The 19,341-nt window shown below is 36.7% G+C and overlaps 1 protein-coding gene across 1 annotated transcript in view; it reads right to left on the bottom strand.

Annotated features, from left to right (window-relative positions):
• The window catches only part of RUNDC3B (RUN domain containing 3B), a 50,159-nt gene that overhangs the window by 3,365 nt on the left and 27,453 nt on the right, over nt 1–19,341 (bottom strand). The window contains exons 8-9 of the mRNA XM_058041925.1: nt 16,525–16,682; nt 147–293 (exon numbers count right to left, since the gene is read on the bottom strand). Of these exons, the coding sequence (XP_057897908.1) occupies nt 147–293; nt 16,525–16,682 (305 nt within the window). The remainder of the gene's footprint in view (nt 1–146; nt 294–16,524; nt 16,683–19,341) is intronic.

Here is a 19,341-nt window from a genome sequence, read left to right as displayed (position 1 = left end):
AGCAAGAGAAACTGATTTTAGTTATCAGTGATCTTTCACTGGTAACTATATCCAGTAGGATATGTTCCAAAGTATGCTGAAGGAAATATGTAATTGTCAGTTTCCCTGTTCCTCTAAGGGGGAGTCAAAATAAATATGATACTTACTCATCCCATTGTTGATTGTGCTTTCTATAGAGTAGAGTGTCCAAGGCAACAGCATTGACATCCAGAGCTCCTGGGGAAGGCCACTGATTGGTGAGGTGAGTAGTTAATTCTTGTCTTGATCTCAAGTCATTATTCTTTAGCACAGTTCTGTGAATACAAAAAAAAAAAAAAAAAAAAAAAAGAGTTTATTACATGCAATTCCTTAAGATAAAGGAAAGACAGGACATAGATGATCATAGAATCATCATGGTTGGAAGAGACTTCGAGATCATCCAGTCCAACCATCACCCAGCACTGCCTTGTAACCCCTAAACCACATCACCCAGTGCCAGACCCAGATGTGTATTAAACACCTCCACCAATGGTGACTCCACCATCTCCCTGAGCAACCTATTTCCACCTGACCACCTGAACAGCGAAAAAAATTTTCTAGTATCTAATGTGAATCTCCCCTCTTAAGTCTCATCTTAAAGCCATTTCTTTGGGTCCTGTCACTGCAGCCACAGCAGAAGAGACCAACCCCCACTCACTATAAATTCCTTTCCGGAGCCTGTAGAGAGCAGTGAGGTCCCTGCTGAGCTTCCACCAGACCAAACACCTGCAGCTCCCCGAGATGTTCCTCACAGGATTTTGTTCTAGACCCTTCACAAACCTTGCTGCCCTTCTCTGGACACACAGCATTTCCATGTCCTCTTTGGAAGGAGGGGCCCAAAACTGAATGCAGTACTTGAGGTGCAGCTTCACCAGTGCTGAGAACAGAGCAATCAACACTATTCCTCATACAGGCCAAGATGCAATTGGCCATCTGGGCACACTGTTGGCTCATGTTCAGCCACCTGCCAACCTGCACCCCAAGCCCCTTTCTGCCAAACAGCCCTCAAGCCTCTCCTCCCCCAGCCTGTAGCACTGCAGGGGATGTTGTCACCTAAGGGCAGCACCTGGCACTCCACCTTCCTGAACCTCATGCAGCTGTCTTCAGCCCATTGATCAAGTCTGCCCATATCTCTCTGCAGAGCCTTCCCACCCTGCAGCAGGTCAACACTCCCACCCAACTCAGTGTCATCTGCAAACTGAGAATGATCCAGATCACCAATAAAGATGTTAAACAGGACTGACCCCAAATCCGAGCCTAGGGGAACACCACTAGTGACCATCCAGATGTTCTATTTCAAGTGACCAACAGACTGCAATTTTCACAAAGCATCTTAAACTGCTCGCTTTTCCTAAGGGAAGCAACTTAGAAACATATTGAGACATATTTTGGAACAAAAAAAAAAAGTTGACATTTGAATCCTACGACAAAAGCAATAAAGAAAGGCAACTGCATTTAGAAGGTTCTTTCTGCCAGCATAATGGTAATTAACAGGCCAGTTCTTTTGCAAGCCCACTTTGGGAATATGATATGCTTCCCACAACACCAATTTTTTTTTGCAGTTTGAACACCCTTGCATCCCCCCTTCAATACTTTTCCAGAATGAACTAAAAAACAGACATGTCAAGTCCACTGTATGCTTTCATGCAAAATATAGCACTTAGTTACTCAGTTTTCTATCACCTTACAATTTCTAGTAACTATGACTATAACTGATATTAAAAAGTGTAAACTGAAGACCTTAAATGCTCAAATTAGTTTTGCCTCATATTCCCAATGAAGCAAAATAGTTTTCTAAAATTCTAGAAATGAAGAAGCTAATATGCCAGTATTGGAAATCACCTGCCAAAAGTCATACTGAAATAAGGAAAGTACCTAGTTTTTCAGGCTCCAAGACAAGATCAGGCTTTTCCAATAGCACAAGGCAACCTCTGATCTGCCCTTATACTGCTGTAGAATAATTAGAACTAAAAGCAAGAGCATTTTGTAATTGGATTTTGTAAGTCCTCCAATCCACAAAATACTAGACAATAGTAAAATGTTGCTCTACAAGGAGTTTGACTATCTCTGGCCCGAAGCAAAAAGCTAATTTACTCATCTCCATTCCAAATGTACTCAGAAGTTCAAAGCCAAATGTCATGTTGCTATCCAAAATGCCAACTGCACAGCAAATTAAATAACTATTCATGGCATACACACATTTACTTGAATTTTCCAATAACATTGTCAACAGGTCTTTTTTTACAAAAAAGTTTTTGTTCTGGTGATACTTGAACTGTTTAGACAGGAACTTCTGTAAGGGCAAATAACAGAGCCCAAAGAGCCAAAATTTCCCACAAAACAAAGACAGTAGTAAGCTCAGTAAGGAACTTTTAGGAGCTGAGTTTCACAGAGGAGACAGATTCTGAGTTTTATTGCACAAAAAGAGGATGAAGCACAAATGTGATTAAAACTACTTTCAAGAAACTTCTCTCAGGATGACTAATTCCCTCAGTATTCATACAGGTAAAGAATCAACCTTTCTACCCAGGGATCCACACCCTCACCCTCCTAAGAGGTTTTCAGGAATAACCACTTTGCTGACCCAAAGCTCTCAATAATTTCAAGTACCTTGCATGGTATTCACTTCCCCATGTAAAAACCCCAATCCCCTGGGAACACTGAGCATTACACAGAGCTTGTTGATTTGAGAAAACTGAAACACAGAGATAGCAAGTTTTTCTGAGGTTTGCCAGGTACATTAAATCACCTCCTTATTCAGAAGGACATCTTGAATATTTTCACAGGAGTTTCAAAACAGGACACAGTTTATAGAAGCAACTATGTGCACAGGGTCTAAATACAAATTCACACATGTAACATGGACATGCAAATTTCCATTTGGACAAGCCCTGTAAGCTATCACAGACACATTATCACAGACACACAAATACAGACAAGTCCCTTATAATAGTGGAATTTTTGCATTTGACATAGGTTTCTATATTGAATATATCCAATATTTCTATATTCTATATTCCACAAATTTTTACATCCTACTGTGTGAACAAAGAAATTCTGAAGCAAAGAGTCACCAAAATTTCCCAGGAATTTTAACATAACATTTAAAGATAGTTTCAGTTAATCATTTCTTAAACCACTCTACCATGCTCAGGAAGAAAACCAGGCATAAAGTTGAATAAACTGGAGGAGAACTAAATATTCTCCTCTTAAATACTTGAGAACTAAATATTGTCCTCTTAAAGCTTTTATTTTGAATCTTTAAAAATATGTAAAAATAGATTTGAAATTATAAAATCAGTCCAAGTGTAGTATCAAATATATCTAAAATAGTAGCATAGGCAATAAAATTTAGACAAAATATTCACACCAGATGCTATTAGTTACTATCTATTTTACCAGCTTTGTAGATTATTTAGCTCTTAGCTCTTTTGCAGACATTTTTCATAAGTTTCCACTGCAGCAGAGAGCCATTATAGAGGCACTGCCTGCAGACAGCAACTCTCTTGATATGCAAAAACTGGCACTGCTTTTGTTTAACCAAACTTATTTGTAGAGTGAAAGTATTAAAGAGCACAGAAATACAGAACCATTTAGGTTGGAAAAGACCACTGAGTCCAACCATAAGCCCACCACTGCCAAGTCCACCACTAAATCATGTCCCTAAGTGCCATGTGGACACAGCATACAGAATCCTCACACTCCTAATCACCATGAGGAAAAATGATCCTGCTACAAAAGTATTCAGAAACAGGAAAAGAAGTGGATACAAAAGCATTTGATACAGAAAAAGTTAAAAAGGAAGAAAATATGATCAAGTTTTAATGAAAAAAGCAAATACAAATTTCAAAACTCAATGTGAAAAGAAGCTGTGCAAGGCTATCTAGTGCTGTCCTGTTCTTGTTCAGACAAGAAAAACACTTTCTAGAGGTTAAGAACTCTCCAAGGACAACAACTTATTTTATCCAAGGCATATTGAATTTCTGCAGTAGTGCTCTTGTTCCCCAGAATGCAAACACTGTAACCAGGCTGGCCAGTTCTGTGCAGAGGTGCTGCAGGGTTTCAGGCAGGACTTTTCCTTGCACCAGGACTCGAAGGAGTATGCAGTTCTATTTTTCAATAAAGTTCAATAAAATATGGTTCTATTGGTTTTGTAGCTGTGAGGATTTAAGGATGATGCAAGATAAGGTTTGCAGACAGTATGTTAAGCCATTTAATATAGGAGTAAAAGCAAGGACACTCCAAAATGAAAAGAGGCTAAGTAAGAGAGATAATAGGATTTACTAAAGGAGGAAGTTAAAAAACAAGGAAATACAATTAAACCTGAGAGAAAACAAGCATATACACCAAGCTGTTAACTCCTTTTCTTCAGTCTGGAAAAGAAGATAAAAACAGTGGCTAAAAGCAGTAATCTCAGGAAGGCAGTTGGTACATGGAGAATACAGTGGATAAGAGATTGTCTGGCTGTGTTTTGGATGAAAGACAGGCAGTGTGTGAGATATGGCTGAACAGGGTATCCTGGACTGACACAGTGGGACTGCAGAGGTTTTGTGCAGTGCAGGAGGATTATGTAAGAACTTATTATGAGAGCAGGGGGGTTAAATCCATTTATGGTACGTTCTGTAATCTAGCCATGAAAAAATTTTTGATTGCCTGAGAGCCTGTGAGCTTCCCCTCTCTCATCCAACTAAGTGGTATCCTCTGTGATTACAATTATTTCCATCTCTTTACAATCATGTTGGCAAAAAAGTAGCAGTAGCTGTTCCATAATCTGCAGAAAGTTAACAGATGTACCTTTAGCAATCCTTACCCCAAACAACACTTGTGTAAGATAACTTCATATAGGGTTTCAAGTTCTGTAAACATTATAAAATAAAGAAATAGTGAAGAGATAAGCAGAGAAAGAACATTCAACAACAATCAAAACATCAGTCTATTACCAACATTAATCTCAAACAGAATCCAAAAAGCAACACTGTATCAGCTACTAGGAAGAAAATAACCTCTATCCCAGCTGAAAGCAGGGCATTTATTTTAAAATGACCAAATACCCTTTGTACTACTTCACAGCATAGATTTTTCCATAATGCATATAAATAAATAAATACATATATATATATATATATACATATATATATATATATATATATATATATGGGAAGTATAATATACAAAGTCTCCCATGTTGTCCCAGGATACCATTTAGGCCACTTGAATTGTGGTGGGATATTTTATATCTGAAAAAAAGAAAAAACTCCACACAAATTGAAAATACTATTGCAAGTAATAATTTCCTTGGCAAAACAACCAGAAAAAGAGATGAGACCATCTTAGTACTAAAGTACATTATTAAAAACTAACCAATATTTGCCTTACATTTGTATTTTTTTTTTCTCGATACCAAGAACTACTATTAAAATTAGACTCCTGTTCAAAAACAAAAAAAACCTGTTCAGTAAAAACATCCTGCTAAAGAATTCCTGCCTATTACTGATGGGACTAATCAATACTAACATACTCCCAGGGTGGAAATAAGTGTCTGCAGATACATATGCTCCCTCCAGGCCTGTAAATTTACCTACATTTATTCAAGAGTAACAGAAGCAGCCAAAGCATTAATCAGGTTTACGCAGCTATTCCCAGAAATATCTCTGCATGCTCCTGACTTTCATTGTGTATTTAAGAAGTTAGGAAATGTAAGACTGGTGAAGTCTTCCAATAAACATCCTTCTCCTCTACTGTTCAGTTGTCCTGTGTTTGTCAGGTACTCTCCAGAATATTTACTTGCAGATTTCCTCAACTTTTATTATTTTGAGACGTTTATTTAATGATCTAACATTTTGAGAGTATTAAGCACATGCAGGATATATTTTTGTACAGTACACACACACAAAGAAAAAATGCAATTGACAAATTACTGCCCATTTCCATCCATGCTGCCTTTAAGTTCTGGCACAATCATGTTAGGGGCCACTGTGTAAATGAAGCATCAAAAATATTTTTTTTTTTACTAGGCTTTTTTTTTTGTTGTTCTGTTTGTTTGTGTTTATGTTTTTAAAATTTAATTTTAAATTAAAAAAAAACCCCAGAAACACTTCTGTTTGCACTAGCATTGCTTTTGGCAGCTCAGCTGCCTCTCAAGAGATTAAGAAATTACTGCTTTGAATTAACACATCTGAGACTTCTGCATCTTGAAAGTGTGACCTGACTTAACAGTGAGACAGAGGGACATAAGACAACCTGTATGTTGGGTTCCTGCATGCACAACAGAAATTATATCAGTGATTACAGCTGGTCACTTACTACTATACTCTAACTATATTACCTATGGGAACTTAAAAATAAATAAGTAAATAAAATTCAATCCAAGCTTAGTCCAAGCTAATAGAGAAAAGCCTTTCCATAACCACATAGAATTTCTGGTGTCATTTCAGCTATACCAGATTTTCAATTTCCCTTGCATCAAATACAGACTCACTGGAAGCCTTTTCCTCAAGTTCCATTTACATAAGTTTTTTTTTGTTCAACAAAACAAAAGTCAGTTCTGTTTCCAATTATACCTATGAAAAACCAGTAATTTCTTACCTGCAAGTTTAATTTCTCCAAATCCAGAAAATGCCAGTCCAGTTGGCAATTTGCCCTCCTACCAGCAGATGAAGACAGGAAATAAACCAAACAGACTAATTCCCTAAGAAAGGGAATTACATCAGATGGGTGTTCCAGTTCAAGAACTACCTGAGTAGTGAAAAGTGAAAATAAAAGCTTAAAAAAAAATAAAAACATTTGCATAAGAACAAGCTTTAAAAACCTTTATTTAGGACAGGGAATATGGAATGCAAACTCAAATTGATAGCATACATGAATATAACTAAAATCTGTAAAAGCAACTCCAAAATAAAAAGGGAACTCCCAAGCTGTCAGTACTCTAGCAGAGCAGTGAGCTGTCTGGACTGGTATGTCATTGGACTTTGAGAAATTAGATCAGCAGGTATGAAAACAAGTTACTTACCAGTAGATTTTGATGCTGCTATACAGCATCTGTCTCAGATTTGTGCCCTGTACATTGACACACTATTCCCCAAACCAGATGCCAAACCAGTTAGATGCCAGCAGACTTCCTAAAGGCAGTTGCTGCAGTGAAAAAAGGCAGGAATGTCCTACTGCAACATATTTTCTAATTCTGACTGACCAACAGATCTTCATGTGTCACAGCCATGGCACTATTTGGGCCACAGAACAGATGCCCTTGAAGCTTCTTCAGCATTTTTTTAATCCTCTTTTATTGTCTCTTAGAGAGATCTTGAACTATATCCTAACAAAATTAGTTATCAATTTTATACAGGCTTTGATTTTCTTGACCTTTGGATAACTTGAGTGAGTTTATACTGTCAGAAATACCAGCAGCTGGAACTCCTGAGTTCTAGGCTAACTGCAGTGGAGACTTTGCTTCTGAACATCCAGAATGGACCAAAACATACCATAATATGTTAACTTTGCATATGCTCACTAAAAGGGCACTGCAGCATGTGACTGACACTCTTCATGTCCATGGACAAATAACCAGGCCTGATTCTCTGCAGGAGGATAGCAGGCACAACACAAGCACATTTCCCAGACAGTAGGTCTTGACAGAAAACAAGAATGATGAACTTGATCAGCAACCAAACTACTGAAAAAGTAAGGAGAAGATTTCAGTTCTTCAACCGTCATCTCATCTCTGCTGGGAAATGAAGGACTCGTAGCAAACAAGCTTTTTTGACAGATTGTCTAATTTGCCTTCTGTAAATATCATCTCAAGCCCAGTTTGTCATTTAAGGATTCTTTTCCTCTTATGTCAGTGATGTAAATACAACATATCTGTTTATAGCTGAAATTCTTTTAAAAAAACATTTCTACAAGGGTGTGGGAAAAAAATAAATCAAGAACTTTCTTCTTAACAGATCAGGAAAACTGGTATTCTCAAAAAGTTTTTTATCATTTTAACTTGATTCCTTTGAATTAAGTAAAAACAGGATAAACAACTGCAAAATGATTAAGTAACTTCAGGTGGACTGAATGACCACTTTTTCTTTAAAATTCCACTAGCATATTAAGACAGCAAGAGTTTCATGAGAGATATCCAACAAGGTAATTGGAAGATTAATCTTCTACACACACAGACAAGCATTTGCCAAAACTAGCATATATAATCTCTTTCAAAATGCAGAGGTTTTAATTACAAACAAAAAATTAAATTATTAGCAGCAAGCCTTGAGTAATATAAGTCCTTCTTGGCAGTTGAATGTGAATTAATAAAGCTGCCAAACTATGCAAACAGTAAGGCGGAGCTTCCAAATCCTAGAATTTGCAGAATAAAAAAAGAGGAGGGGAAAAGTCTGATTCAGAGGCAAAGAAATGAAAAAAAAAACCCAAGCAAAAATCCACAATCAGATATTAACACTAGAAACAGAATCTCTGCCAACATAATTTGAGTTATAATTTGGAAATCAACAAAATGAAAAATTACAGTGTTAAGTGGTTGCATAAGAACATCTCAATGGCCAACAGTAACAGCACTTGTCTGTATCTCAACCACTTGCTAGCCAAAAGAGGACAGCAGCTAATACAAGCTTCTTGCTCAGGAATCAGGGAGCACACTGATTGTATTTTCTAGGTTATAACTTCAGGCATTTCCCTGCATCTATTTAAAGCCTTTCTGGAACTCATTTAGACTGTGCTTTATTTTAACAAAATATTGAAGAAACACAAGACACAAAGTTAAAACTCGAAAAACAAGTTGTAACCTAAATTTACAAATATCATTCATAATTTTAAAAACCTCCAACATTTTTGCAATCATGTGTATGCACACTGATCTGTAACTCATCTTTCTTTTGGACAAACTATTTGTATTTCAGAGAAACTTATAGTTTTGTTTTGAAAGTATAAAAGGAATTTGCACTCTTTTCCTACTTGATGAAACTTAATTCCTGGTCTGATTTATTTAAACCAATAAATCTAATAAGATAAATCTGAAGCTAGGATAATTTAAACATCAATTTCTTTTGTCTGACGAATTGCAGAGATATTCAGTATATCAATGATAAAATAATGTCTGCAAATACAGAACTAGCATTAAAAATATTAGAAAATATTAAATTCTGCTCAACTTTTCTCATTTATGTACAAGCAATATGAAATATTTGCTTTTCCCATCAGTATTTTTTGGAATACAGAAGCAAATGTACAGCAGATGAATATGAAGGTTAAGAAATTAAGCACAAAACCCTGTGACTCTCAGAAGCAAATGGTAATGCAAGGTTATTTATCTAAACAGATGAAGCACAAAGAAATCAAATTCAGGCTCTGTGACTGCAATCCAGCAGTTAATGATTATGCACCATGATTAACTTACCATAATTTTTATCTGTTTCTTTCTAATCCCTCCATTTGCAGCATCAAGTCACTCAAACTCTTTTATGACAACAAAGCCTCAAGTTCACCTGAGGTTCCACACACGAGACAATTCTCTTGTGAAATCAGAAGAGGAAGACACGGATGTGTGCTGGATTGCTATGCCAAAGCAAGTACTCTTCTTCTGCCACAGTTCAGGTATATTGACAGAGGAAGGAACTCATAATCCACACAATCTGCTTTCCTATCATGAATGCACATCATTTGCATTGTACTGAGGCCTTCAGAGGCTCAATACTTGTAATTATTATTAATTTGAAAGGCTTTCCTTTTCCCTGTTCCCAATCTTTTAATTCTACATTGGACAAATGTTCTGGATTTCAGAATGCATAAGGTGCTAATGTCCAAGTAACTTATTTAAAGCTTTCTTGCTTGGTACTTCTACGCAATACCATTATCCACAGAAGTGAAACTATGGGAGAAGAGAGAAAAGATGCCAGTATAAAAACAGATTTTAGTATTACACATTAGACTCCCAGAAGGGGACACATTGCCATGCTAATGTCATTAAGTATGCAAAATGGGGAAAGAAAAGTCCCTGTGGGTCTCTAACCTACCAAGGGGAGTGCAGAACAAAAGGGAGCAGAAGGCAGACTCTTTACAAAAATATTTTTCATTCGGGAGTCAGAAAACATTTTCCTGTAAATATTCCAACACATCTTCGAAGACACCAATAGCTTCAAAAGCTTTAAACTTTTTTTAGAACGTTAAGGTTTATTTTAAAACAAACCTTTTAACACCCCCTTTTAATAGTTCAGAATAAGATACTAAAATATGAGGGGTTAAAAATAAATGCCTCTCTATCTACTGCATCCTGTAGAGTAAGCTCTTTCCTTCAGGCTGCTATCAGCCTAGAGACTTCTGGTTTCCATTTGCACAATAAACCCATGTGGACTCTAAGAACAGAATAATCATGTTGTAAGCTTGACTGCAAATTGTTCAATTGTGCATAGTTCTGTACCTTTCCCTGTATGTTTCTCTCTGAATTGCAGGAATCTCTCTATGTCCTACGCCCAGCTGAACTTTTCCTAGTTATATTTGCAAAAAAGGAAACACCCATGTCTTCTTGGGTTTCCACCTCACTAAAAACAGAACTTCCCTTCTTGCTGTCAGGTCACACCCTTGTAAAATAGAATGGGATTACGATATTGCAGCAAAAAAAAGTTACACCAAAAAAATTCAAAACACTGCCTAAAAAAAAGTTTTATCAGAATATGTAATATTTTTTTCTGTGATGTTAAAAAAAAAAAAAAAAACAAACAAACCCAAAACTCACATGCAGACAAGTTGAAAATCAACCAAACAGGATTTCAAAGTGCTGCTCAAACTTGAGGGAGAAGCAGAGGACAGACAGGAAGCATTACAAATAAAAGCATGGCTAATGTGAATTAGGGTTTGATAGCAGGATCCATTAAAGCCTTAAAAGGAAAGGATTAGCATTCTCAGTTTTCACATTCTAGGAAAGAAACTTACCAAGATCAAAGATTAAAATTTAATCTTCAACTTCCTTTCAGTGAGGAAGTAAAGTAGCTGCAACAAATTGGATTTACTGTACTTAAGCAGTTGAAGAATTCAGTTTCTTTGAAAAAAGCCTTAAAAGAGGGACTATCTGAAATGAAGGCAAGAGGGCTAAAAAAAATTGATCCAGCTTCCCTTCTTCTCCAGATGATTTAGGTTTTGAGCTAGGATTACAAAGCCAGGCAACCCACATTAAAGTTTTACTCATAAGGAGACACAACACACAATTTCAAAGCCTTTGCTCAGACCCTCCTGCTTTCATTTCATTGGAGAAGCTTTTCTCTGCTTTGTCCCTGAGAGCCCAGCTACAGCCTGCATCCTCCACAGCCTCATCCCTGACAACCCAGCTACAGCCTGCATCCTCCACAGCCCTGAGAGCCCAGCTACAGCCTGCATCCTCCACAGCCCTGTGCCTTCCCCTCTGACCCTGCCCTGCCTGCTCACAGCAGCATGCTGCAGACTCCAGAGTGTTTACAAACAGCATTTTGACAAAGCGAGGACAAGCAGAGATACTATTTTAATAAGCAAGTTTTTAACCAAATGGGGCATGACCATTCACTGAAAAGAAATCATCTTTGCTAACAGAGAATATAGTGTATCTTCCTTCATGTAGTCCATAACAGACCTGGTAGGTCATGGTGTGTTTGAAACAGAGAAGCCAATTTTGCCTGGAGTTAATCACATCCGAATTTACTCTCTTTACAAATACAGCTGTATTATTCAGATAGAAAATGTAGTATTGCTGGATATTAAAATATTAAGTATTATTAATATAATCAAATATTACATTCTATTAAGACATTAAGAATGGAGGAATAGCATAGTTTGGACCTTGAAAAGGCTAATTCTGAAGGAACAGCCAGACAAATTAAACCTATCTTCAAGATATGACAACACATTAAAAAAATTCTTAATTCCACAGTCAAGCTTAATACAGTATAAGATGTGAGTGTCCCTTCAATTTAATTTGATGCTTATCTATGCCTTAACCAGAAACAGAATTCCAAACATGGAAGACTGACTTTTTTCCCCCCTAACTTTTCTTCCCTCCACAGAACACCATAACAAGACAGGGATCTACAAAGAAACAGTAGTGGGAGATAAAAAAGAGTGGTATAAAATATAGCATAGTCGTATGTACATAATACATGTTATTTTGAATGTACAAAATAAATTTCCCATAAATGTGATAAATTGATTAAAAAGTTACACCAGTGGGGACAAAGGGGCCACAACTTCTTACACCAGGCACACCAACCTGAAAACTTAAAAAAATTCTTTTGGAGGAAACCTGTGGTGGTAAACATTACACAAATCACCGTTCTCATTTCAGCAAAAAACAAAACAGAAGAAAAAACTTCTAAAGCATTTTGAGAGTTTTTCTGCTTTGCATACAATGCTTTCCTTTTTCCTTTCACTTTGTTTAAAAAGATGTTGCATGTTGACACGATCAACTTTTATAACATCAGTGAGATCAATTTTTATACTATCAGAGAGTCAATATGCAGGAAATGAGCCAATGAGGAAATTAATGAATCTCTCTTGTAATCATACATCAATATTTAACATATATAAATATCAACTTCAGATGCAGAATCTGAACTTGAAAGTAACAAAAGCAGATTTTGTCGTAACACAGGTTGTGTGTTAGTCAAAAGAAAGACTAAGAATCACCCTAAGGGGGGAAAAAAGCCTGTTTAAGCTGAGCTAAAGAGTTTTAATGCAAGGATATTGTGGGCCAATGGGTTCCAGATTTTGCCCAGTCATATTTTTGACTGAGCTAACTAGTCCTTCAAGGCAGTGGTCTCAAAGTGGGATGCAGAAGATAATCCTTTGGGGTACTGGAAAAAACCCTTCTTGTACTGCTAACAAATTTTTAAAAATGTAACATGTAACATTTACATAACAAGGTAAATTGTTTATTTAATATTTTCTTATACTCTTCAATTTCTATTTTTGTATGTTTAAGAATGCAAATAATATATTAGCACAACAGTATATTTATATAATTTATAAATAATTATACCTATATTGTAGTGGTTCTTAGAATTTTTTTTACTGATGGGGTGTGCAATCAAATGTCCCTGTGCTTCAAGAGACATTCAACATTTCTTTCCAGAAACACAGAGGAGGCAGGAATGTCTGCCTCTGCACATTTCAAATACTCCAGGATCCAGTTCCTTGATGCTTTGGGATCCCTATCCCATCAAATGATAATTCTGTAATTTGAATGTTACAGAATTTGAACTATTTTCTTCATCTAGGCATGCCATGGATCACAGGCTTCTCCTGGCTGTCCTCCTGTGAGTTGTCATTTTCAAGAACTTCAGAGCTGTTTATTTTATGTACTTTAGGGCCTTTAGAACTGCCTCACCCTCACTGTAAAAATGCACTATTCTTAGAGAAGAGTGGAGCCAAAAGCACTGTTCTGTAGTGTTCGAGTCCTAGGGAAAAAAACACATGACAGTGATGACATCTGAAGAAAAAAATGAAGGCCCTGAATGGCTCATCATTATTGCAATTCACACAATTGAAATGACTCCTGAACACTGATGGACTGGGGGCATGAACCACCTCTCCAGGAGCCTCTTGCAGTGTTTGACCTCCCTCTGGGTAAAGGGATGTTTGCCAATGTCCAGCCTGAACCTTCTTCCTGATGAGCTGTGTATTAGCTTAAGTGTGCTGAACTGATAATCAGGTTGTCTATAGCAGATTCACTTTTCCACCTAGATTTGCCATCAGACACCTGCCAACAAAGTCAGAGGTCCCATTCCCAGATGGGTGGGCATATTGCTAAGGAATGCAATTAAGCTGAGAGACACAAAAAAAAAGTTACTCTTGTGAATAACTAAACAATAAATTTTCAGCTTCACCATTTTCCAGACAGTGGTATTCATAAGATCTGTAAAATGGATGAGATCTTTTAACTAAATTGGAAACCATGTTATTCATTGTAGTTTGAATATTCAAGTGTGTGAGACAAAGTTAAGAGTACTGAAAATTGCAGAACATGAAGCATAGCAGCTGTAAAAGAAAAATTCCTTCCAAATTCTTCTGATGTCCTATCCCCATATTTATTTCATGCTTTGCAGCAAGCCCCCTTAGTGAACACGCATACAGAAAAGCTTCTCTGTAGGAAATCTAATGTTTATCTAATGTTTAACCTGAAGGCCTTGTTGATCTGTTGATCCTGGGTTAACTGGTTTCCAATTCAGCAACAGCAACAGCCTATACTGTCAACAAAGTCAGACCTCTATTCCTCACCTTCTTTTTTTTTTTTTTTTTTTTTGGTGGGGGAAGGCAGAAATAGATATAGACTCAGATTCTGTCAAGTCCACTGACAAGACAAATAAAACATTTAGCTTTTCATGCCTGCAGCCAGCAGAATAGAAGAGCATCATCAAAAAGGAAGTATAGAATGTTTATTTATAATAGTTTCAATTACACAGCAAAGGATCCTAAACCAATCTCAAAGTGTTTTACAAACAGCAATGCAGTATGCCTTGGGCAGAATTACAGTCCCAGATTTGCTCTTATCTGCTGATGAAGAATTCAGATTACAACTTACATTCACTGCTTCAAAATACCAGTGATGGTAGGGAGTAAAACACTAAGTTTTGGTATTGCTTTAACATCATTCTAAAATGGCTGGACCATAAAAAGCAATTGGCCAGAACTCATGCCTCATTACAGACATATTACTGATAAAACACATTCTGCTGCCAGAATTCCAACCTTTGGTTGGAATAAAAGACCCAACATAAATACCAAATATTGTTAAAATAAGCTAATTATGACTGATGTTGACCATTATAAATCTGCTAGGAATATTTCTTCCCCTCCCTCACCTGTCAGGCACACTACATTCACAGCAATAAAAATGTAAAATTATACCCCAAATATCTAGATTAGTTCAGACTCCTGACTGCAGCGTCTCACAAACAGATATACAAGAGCACTGACAAGATACAACAAGGCTACTCCACAATTTGAGCCTTTACACAATAAAGCCATCAAACAAAATCAAACCTGAAAGGCTGAGATCTTCAGAACAGTCTGACTGCATAGATCTCAGCTAAAATTTAACAGCAGGTATGAGCATTCAAAATTTCCAGCATCAGTGTAGGTTTAAATAAGTTTACACCTTCCCTCACATCCCCCAAATAACCAGGGATGCCAAAGCAGTATAACATGAATCATTAGGCATATCAGCAAGTTCAGAGAAGAGTTCAAGAACAGGTATGTCTCAAAACCTTACAGTCAATTAGAAGGAAAAAAAAAGAAACTTGGAAAAACATCTTTTTTTCTTAATCAACTCTGCATTTGGCTTAAATAAAATACCAAATCTGTATTCCTGAACACTTTCATAAAATCCATTTCAAGCACTGGTAATAAAATGATCCATTATGAGAGAGAGAGCAGCAGAAAAAAAACCCCAAAGCTTTGATTACAAGCTGGAAATATTTTACTTCATAGTAAAGACACCCTTTGGAGGGTGTCTTCATTTATTCTCTTTATCGTGGATTGTTTGAGAAGGCTGCCGTGTTACTCCAGGGCTCAGACACTAACAAATTCATCCAGATTTAAGGCAAAACAATTTGTTTTATATTTGTTATGAAGAGAACATTCAACTGCTGCAGTTGAATGGCAGTTTCATGGCAACCTATCACTGAGTTTTCCATCTGCCTGGGTCTTCAAACACAGAATTACAGAACTGCTTGGGTTGGGAGGGACCTTACAGATCATCCTGCTCCAACACCCTGCCATGGGCAGCGGCACCTTCCCCTACACCAGGCTGCTCAGAGACCCATCCAATGTGGCAATGTCTGCAAAAGGAGAGTTCCTCCCCACCCAACAGACAGGGCTGAGAGGATAAACTGTATAATGATCGTAAGATACTCCAATATTTATCATACTAGAAATCACATATGCTATAAAAATAAAAAATAAGCCTTCTACTGTTTTAGCATTTTGCCTTACATTGAAGAAAAGGTGATAGTGAACTGCTTTGCCAGTTTGAATAGTTTTAGGACTATCAGACTAACTTCTACCGTGTCTGAGCCATCACAAATAAATTAAAATCTAGCCAAAGAAAATAAATATTTTTTACCCCTCTTGCCTAACTTTTAAAAAATGGTCTTCACAAGGTAGCTGGTTTCAATACTTTTAGGGGTAGTCTTAAAACTAGAAGCAATGAAATATAAAGAACATTTTATAAAAATGTGTATAAAATTTAAGCAAGTTACTGTAAGCTATTTCAGATTTTAAAAATTTAAATATTTAATCTCAGAATTATTCTGAATTCAGAATAAATATTTAATCTCAGAATTATTCAGAATTATTCTATGGTTTCCAGGGAACCATTCCCAAATCTAAGACTTGTCAGATTAAAAAAAAAAAGCTAAAATACATCAATTTCTTTAAGAAGTTGACTCATTTCCACAGGATTAGAAACTCCACATATTGTATAGTTATATAACTTAAATAATTTAAGTAATGCTGCTGTAGCAATGCTTCTCCATTATGCTAACTTACAACTGGTCTTGCAGTTCCACAATGATATATTCCAGCTGCTCCTTCTCCATTTTATGGGCTAGATCCATATCTTCAATTCTTTGTAACAGCAGTTTATTCTGTGAGACAGATTCAGATAGCTGGTTTTCTCTGAGTCGTACCAATTCTTCAAGATAACCCTGAAAATGTAAGTTATTGGAAAACTTTGAAGAACACACTATCAAAACCACTTTAGATTATACACGTTCATATTTGTTGGTTTATGATATATACAATTTTATTTTGGGTTTGTTGTAGGTTTTTTAATTATTTATTTTTAAACAGACTAGTAATTTGACTTTAGATTTGTTTGAGATTTCCTAGTAGGCAACAGGAAAATCATACACTTATTTATACTCTTGCAGAGGAGTAGAAAAATGGATGAAAAAATGAGACAGGAAAGCCACCAGCAAGAAACACTAATTAATCTTTCAAAAACAACTGTCACAAGTACAAGAAAACAAATCAGAATTCTACAACTGAACAGGTGCAGGATGTTAGATAATACACAAGGGTAAGAGTAGACTGTGTCTACATGGATCTTTATAGTTAGAGATCCAGAATTACTATTAATAAAATATCCAATGTTATTTTAAAGTTTCTTCGAAATTTTGAATTACACATTAAAACGACAAAAAAGGTTCCAGCACATCAGGTGTTAGTAACTTCTTAGAAATTGTCAATTAAAATCAGATAACATAAGTCTACAGTAAAATTGTGCACATTCCTTGAAACCTGTGGAAAAATGTGCAACTGTTTATAACATGCCCACGTTTTAAAAAAGGTATTAAAAACAAGGTAGTTTTCAGAGACACAGAATGGATGTGTCTGTTCTCAACTCCTGAGTTAAGAAAACAGGTTCACATTAGCTGGTAACAAAGTGCTACTAGTGTAATTCATCACCACAAAGACTGTTAAGGGTTTGAAGCATCTCTAGGATGAGAAGAAACAGAAGGAGCTGGGATTGCTCAGTTCAGGGCCGAAGAGAAGAGGGAAAAGAATCACATCAATGTGCATCAGTGTTTAATGGGAGAGTGTATGCATGATGGAATCAGACTCTTCTCTGTGATAGCCAGTGAAAAGAGGCAATGGGCACAATCTGAAACACATGCATATAGGAAACTATTTAAAGAAAACTTTTCTTTCCTCATTCCTTTTTTCCCCAGTAAACGAGCCTGTCCAAACAGGCTAGGGAATGTGTTTCCCCAGGATACTCACAGCCTGACTGAAAAAGGCCTTGAGAAACCTGCTCTAGTCTACTTTTTTTTCTGAGCAGGGGATATGGATAAGACATTCTCCAGAGATGCCACGTGATTACAACTATTCTGTGATCCTACTGTTAAATATAGTTCTATCCATTTGGTGTATTTATATTTGACAGGGACTTCTTAGTCTCAGTACAAGTTCCAAGGAATCTTGAGAGCTTTTCAGTATGCCTAGTTCTGCCTCATCAAGTATTACTGTTATCTTGACTCCTACAGTATATATTCCTTGGAGTTCTAAGTTAGCACTTTGAAAGTACTAAATGCTGCATTACAACATAACAAATGTCCTGTCTCTCAAAAACATACCCCCTCCCAAAAAAAAACAGAAAAAAACCCCCAAAAAATCATTTTACAGAAACATTTTAGACCAGAAGCACCAGTATCAGAAACATAATCCTATGTACACTAAATAATGACATGGAGATGCACATCCCATCAGCACAAGCATATAAACTTGCAGAATAAACAGTACACAAATAATTAAGAGTTTACTATTCAAAAGTGAACAGCTTAAACCATTCCAGAACAAATAACAAATGTGTAAAGTATGACTCATTGATGTGGACAGGAGACAACTTGGAAAAGACAAAGTTGTCATATTTCCAGAGTGGCCTGGGCAGGGCAGAAAGGAAGAGACAGTTCCTAAACTTTTAAAAAGCAAGAGCTAGCCTCCATGAAATCAAGCTCTTAGGAACCAGATTTCGAAAGACAGAATAGGAGATAGTTTTTCACACAACAGATGGTAGATTCACAGAATGCTTTGCCAAAAAAAATGTTTGGGTGGTGAAATTTTACATGGAATCGAGGGGATATTTGACAAGTATTTGGCAGAGACATTTATCTGAGGTTACTACACAGACAAACCTTTTAGCTTCAGGCAGCCCTTCAGCTGACATACATTGATTAAGAGTGCGTTAGAAGAAAAATGGGGCATAATCATGTACTTTGTGTTTATTCTTTCCTCCACATCTGCTTTGGTCAAGTACACAAGATGGGACAGTAGCATGCTCAAGGAGTCTTGGTCTAAACCTGCAGAGAGTAGCAATAAAGCAATGCTAGGATTTAGCTTGCTGAAGTAACACCTGACCCTATCCCTACCACAGGCACAAAAGGAATTTATCACTGTTCGGGCAAAATGAATGACAATAGAGCAAAAGAAGGATCCATCAGACCTACTGTATCAGCTACTAAAGACATTATTTACAACTTGGTCTTCTTGTCACAAACACCCAGTTTTCCAACACACAGAATGTCAGAAAGCCCTTTTGTTCAAATAAAAAGTCTCTGAGGAACTGCCACCTACTGCACTGAGTGCAACTCAGTCGTTGGTGCAACTCATTGGCATGAAAAAAGGGAAGGGAGAGAAACACTTGGGAAAGGAGCTCTATTACACAGTCCATCTTAATGGTCATTTGTTCAAGCTGTAATAGAACAGATGCAGTACAGATGAAGTGAATCATATAAAAACTTGGCAGGCCCATCCCCAAATGAAAATTAGAGAACAGAAAATTTTCTGACTGTAGGAAAAGTAAGT

This window comes from Melospiza georgiana, chromosome 1 (genome assembly GCF_028018845.1).
Source record: "Melospiza georgiana isolate bMelGeo1 chromosome 1, bMelGeo1.pri, whole genome shotgun sequence".
NCBI classification, from domain to species: Eukaryota; Metazoa; Chordata; class Aves; order Passeriformes; family Passerellidae; genus Melospiza; species Melospiza georgiana.
This window is presented reverse-complemented; position numbering and strand designations above follow the sequence as displayed.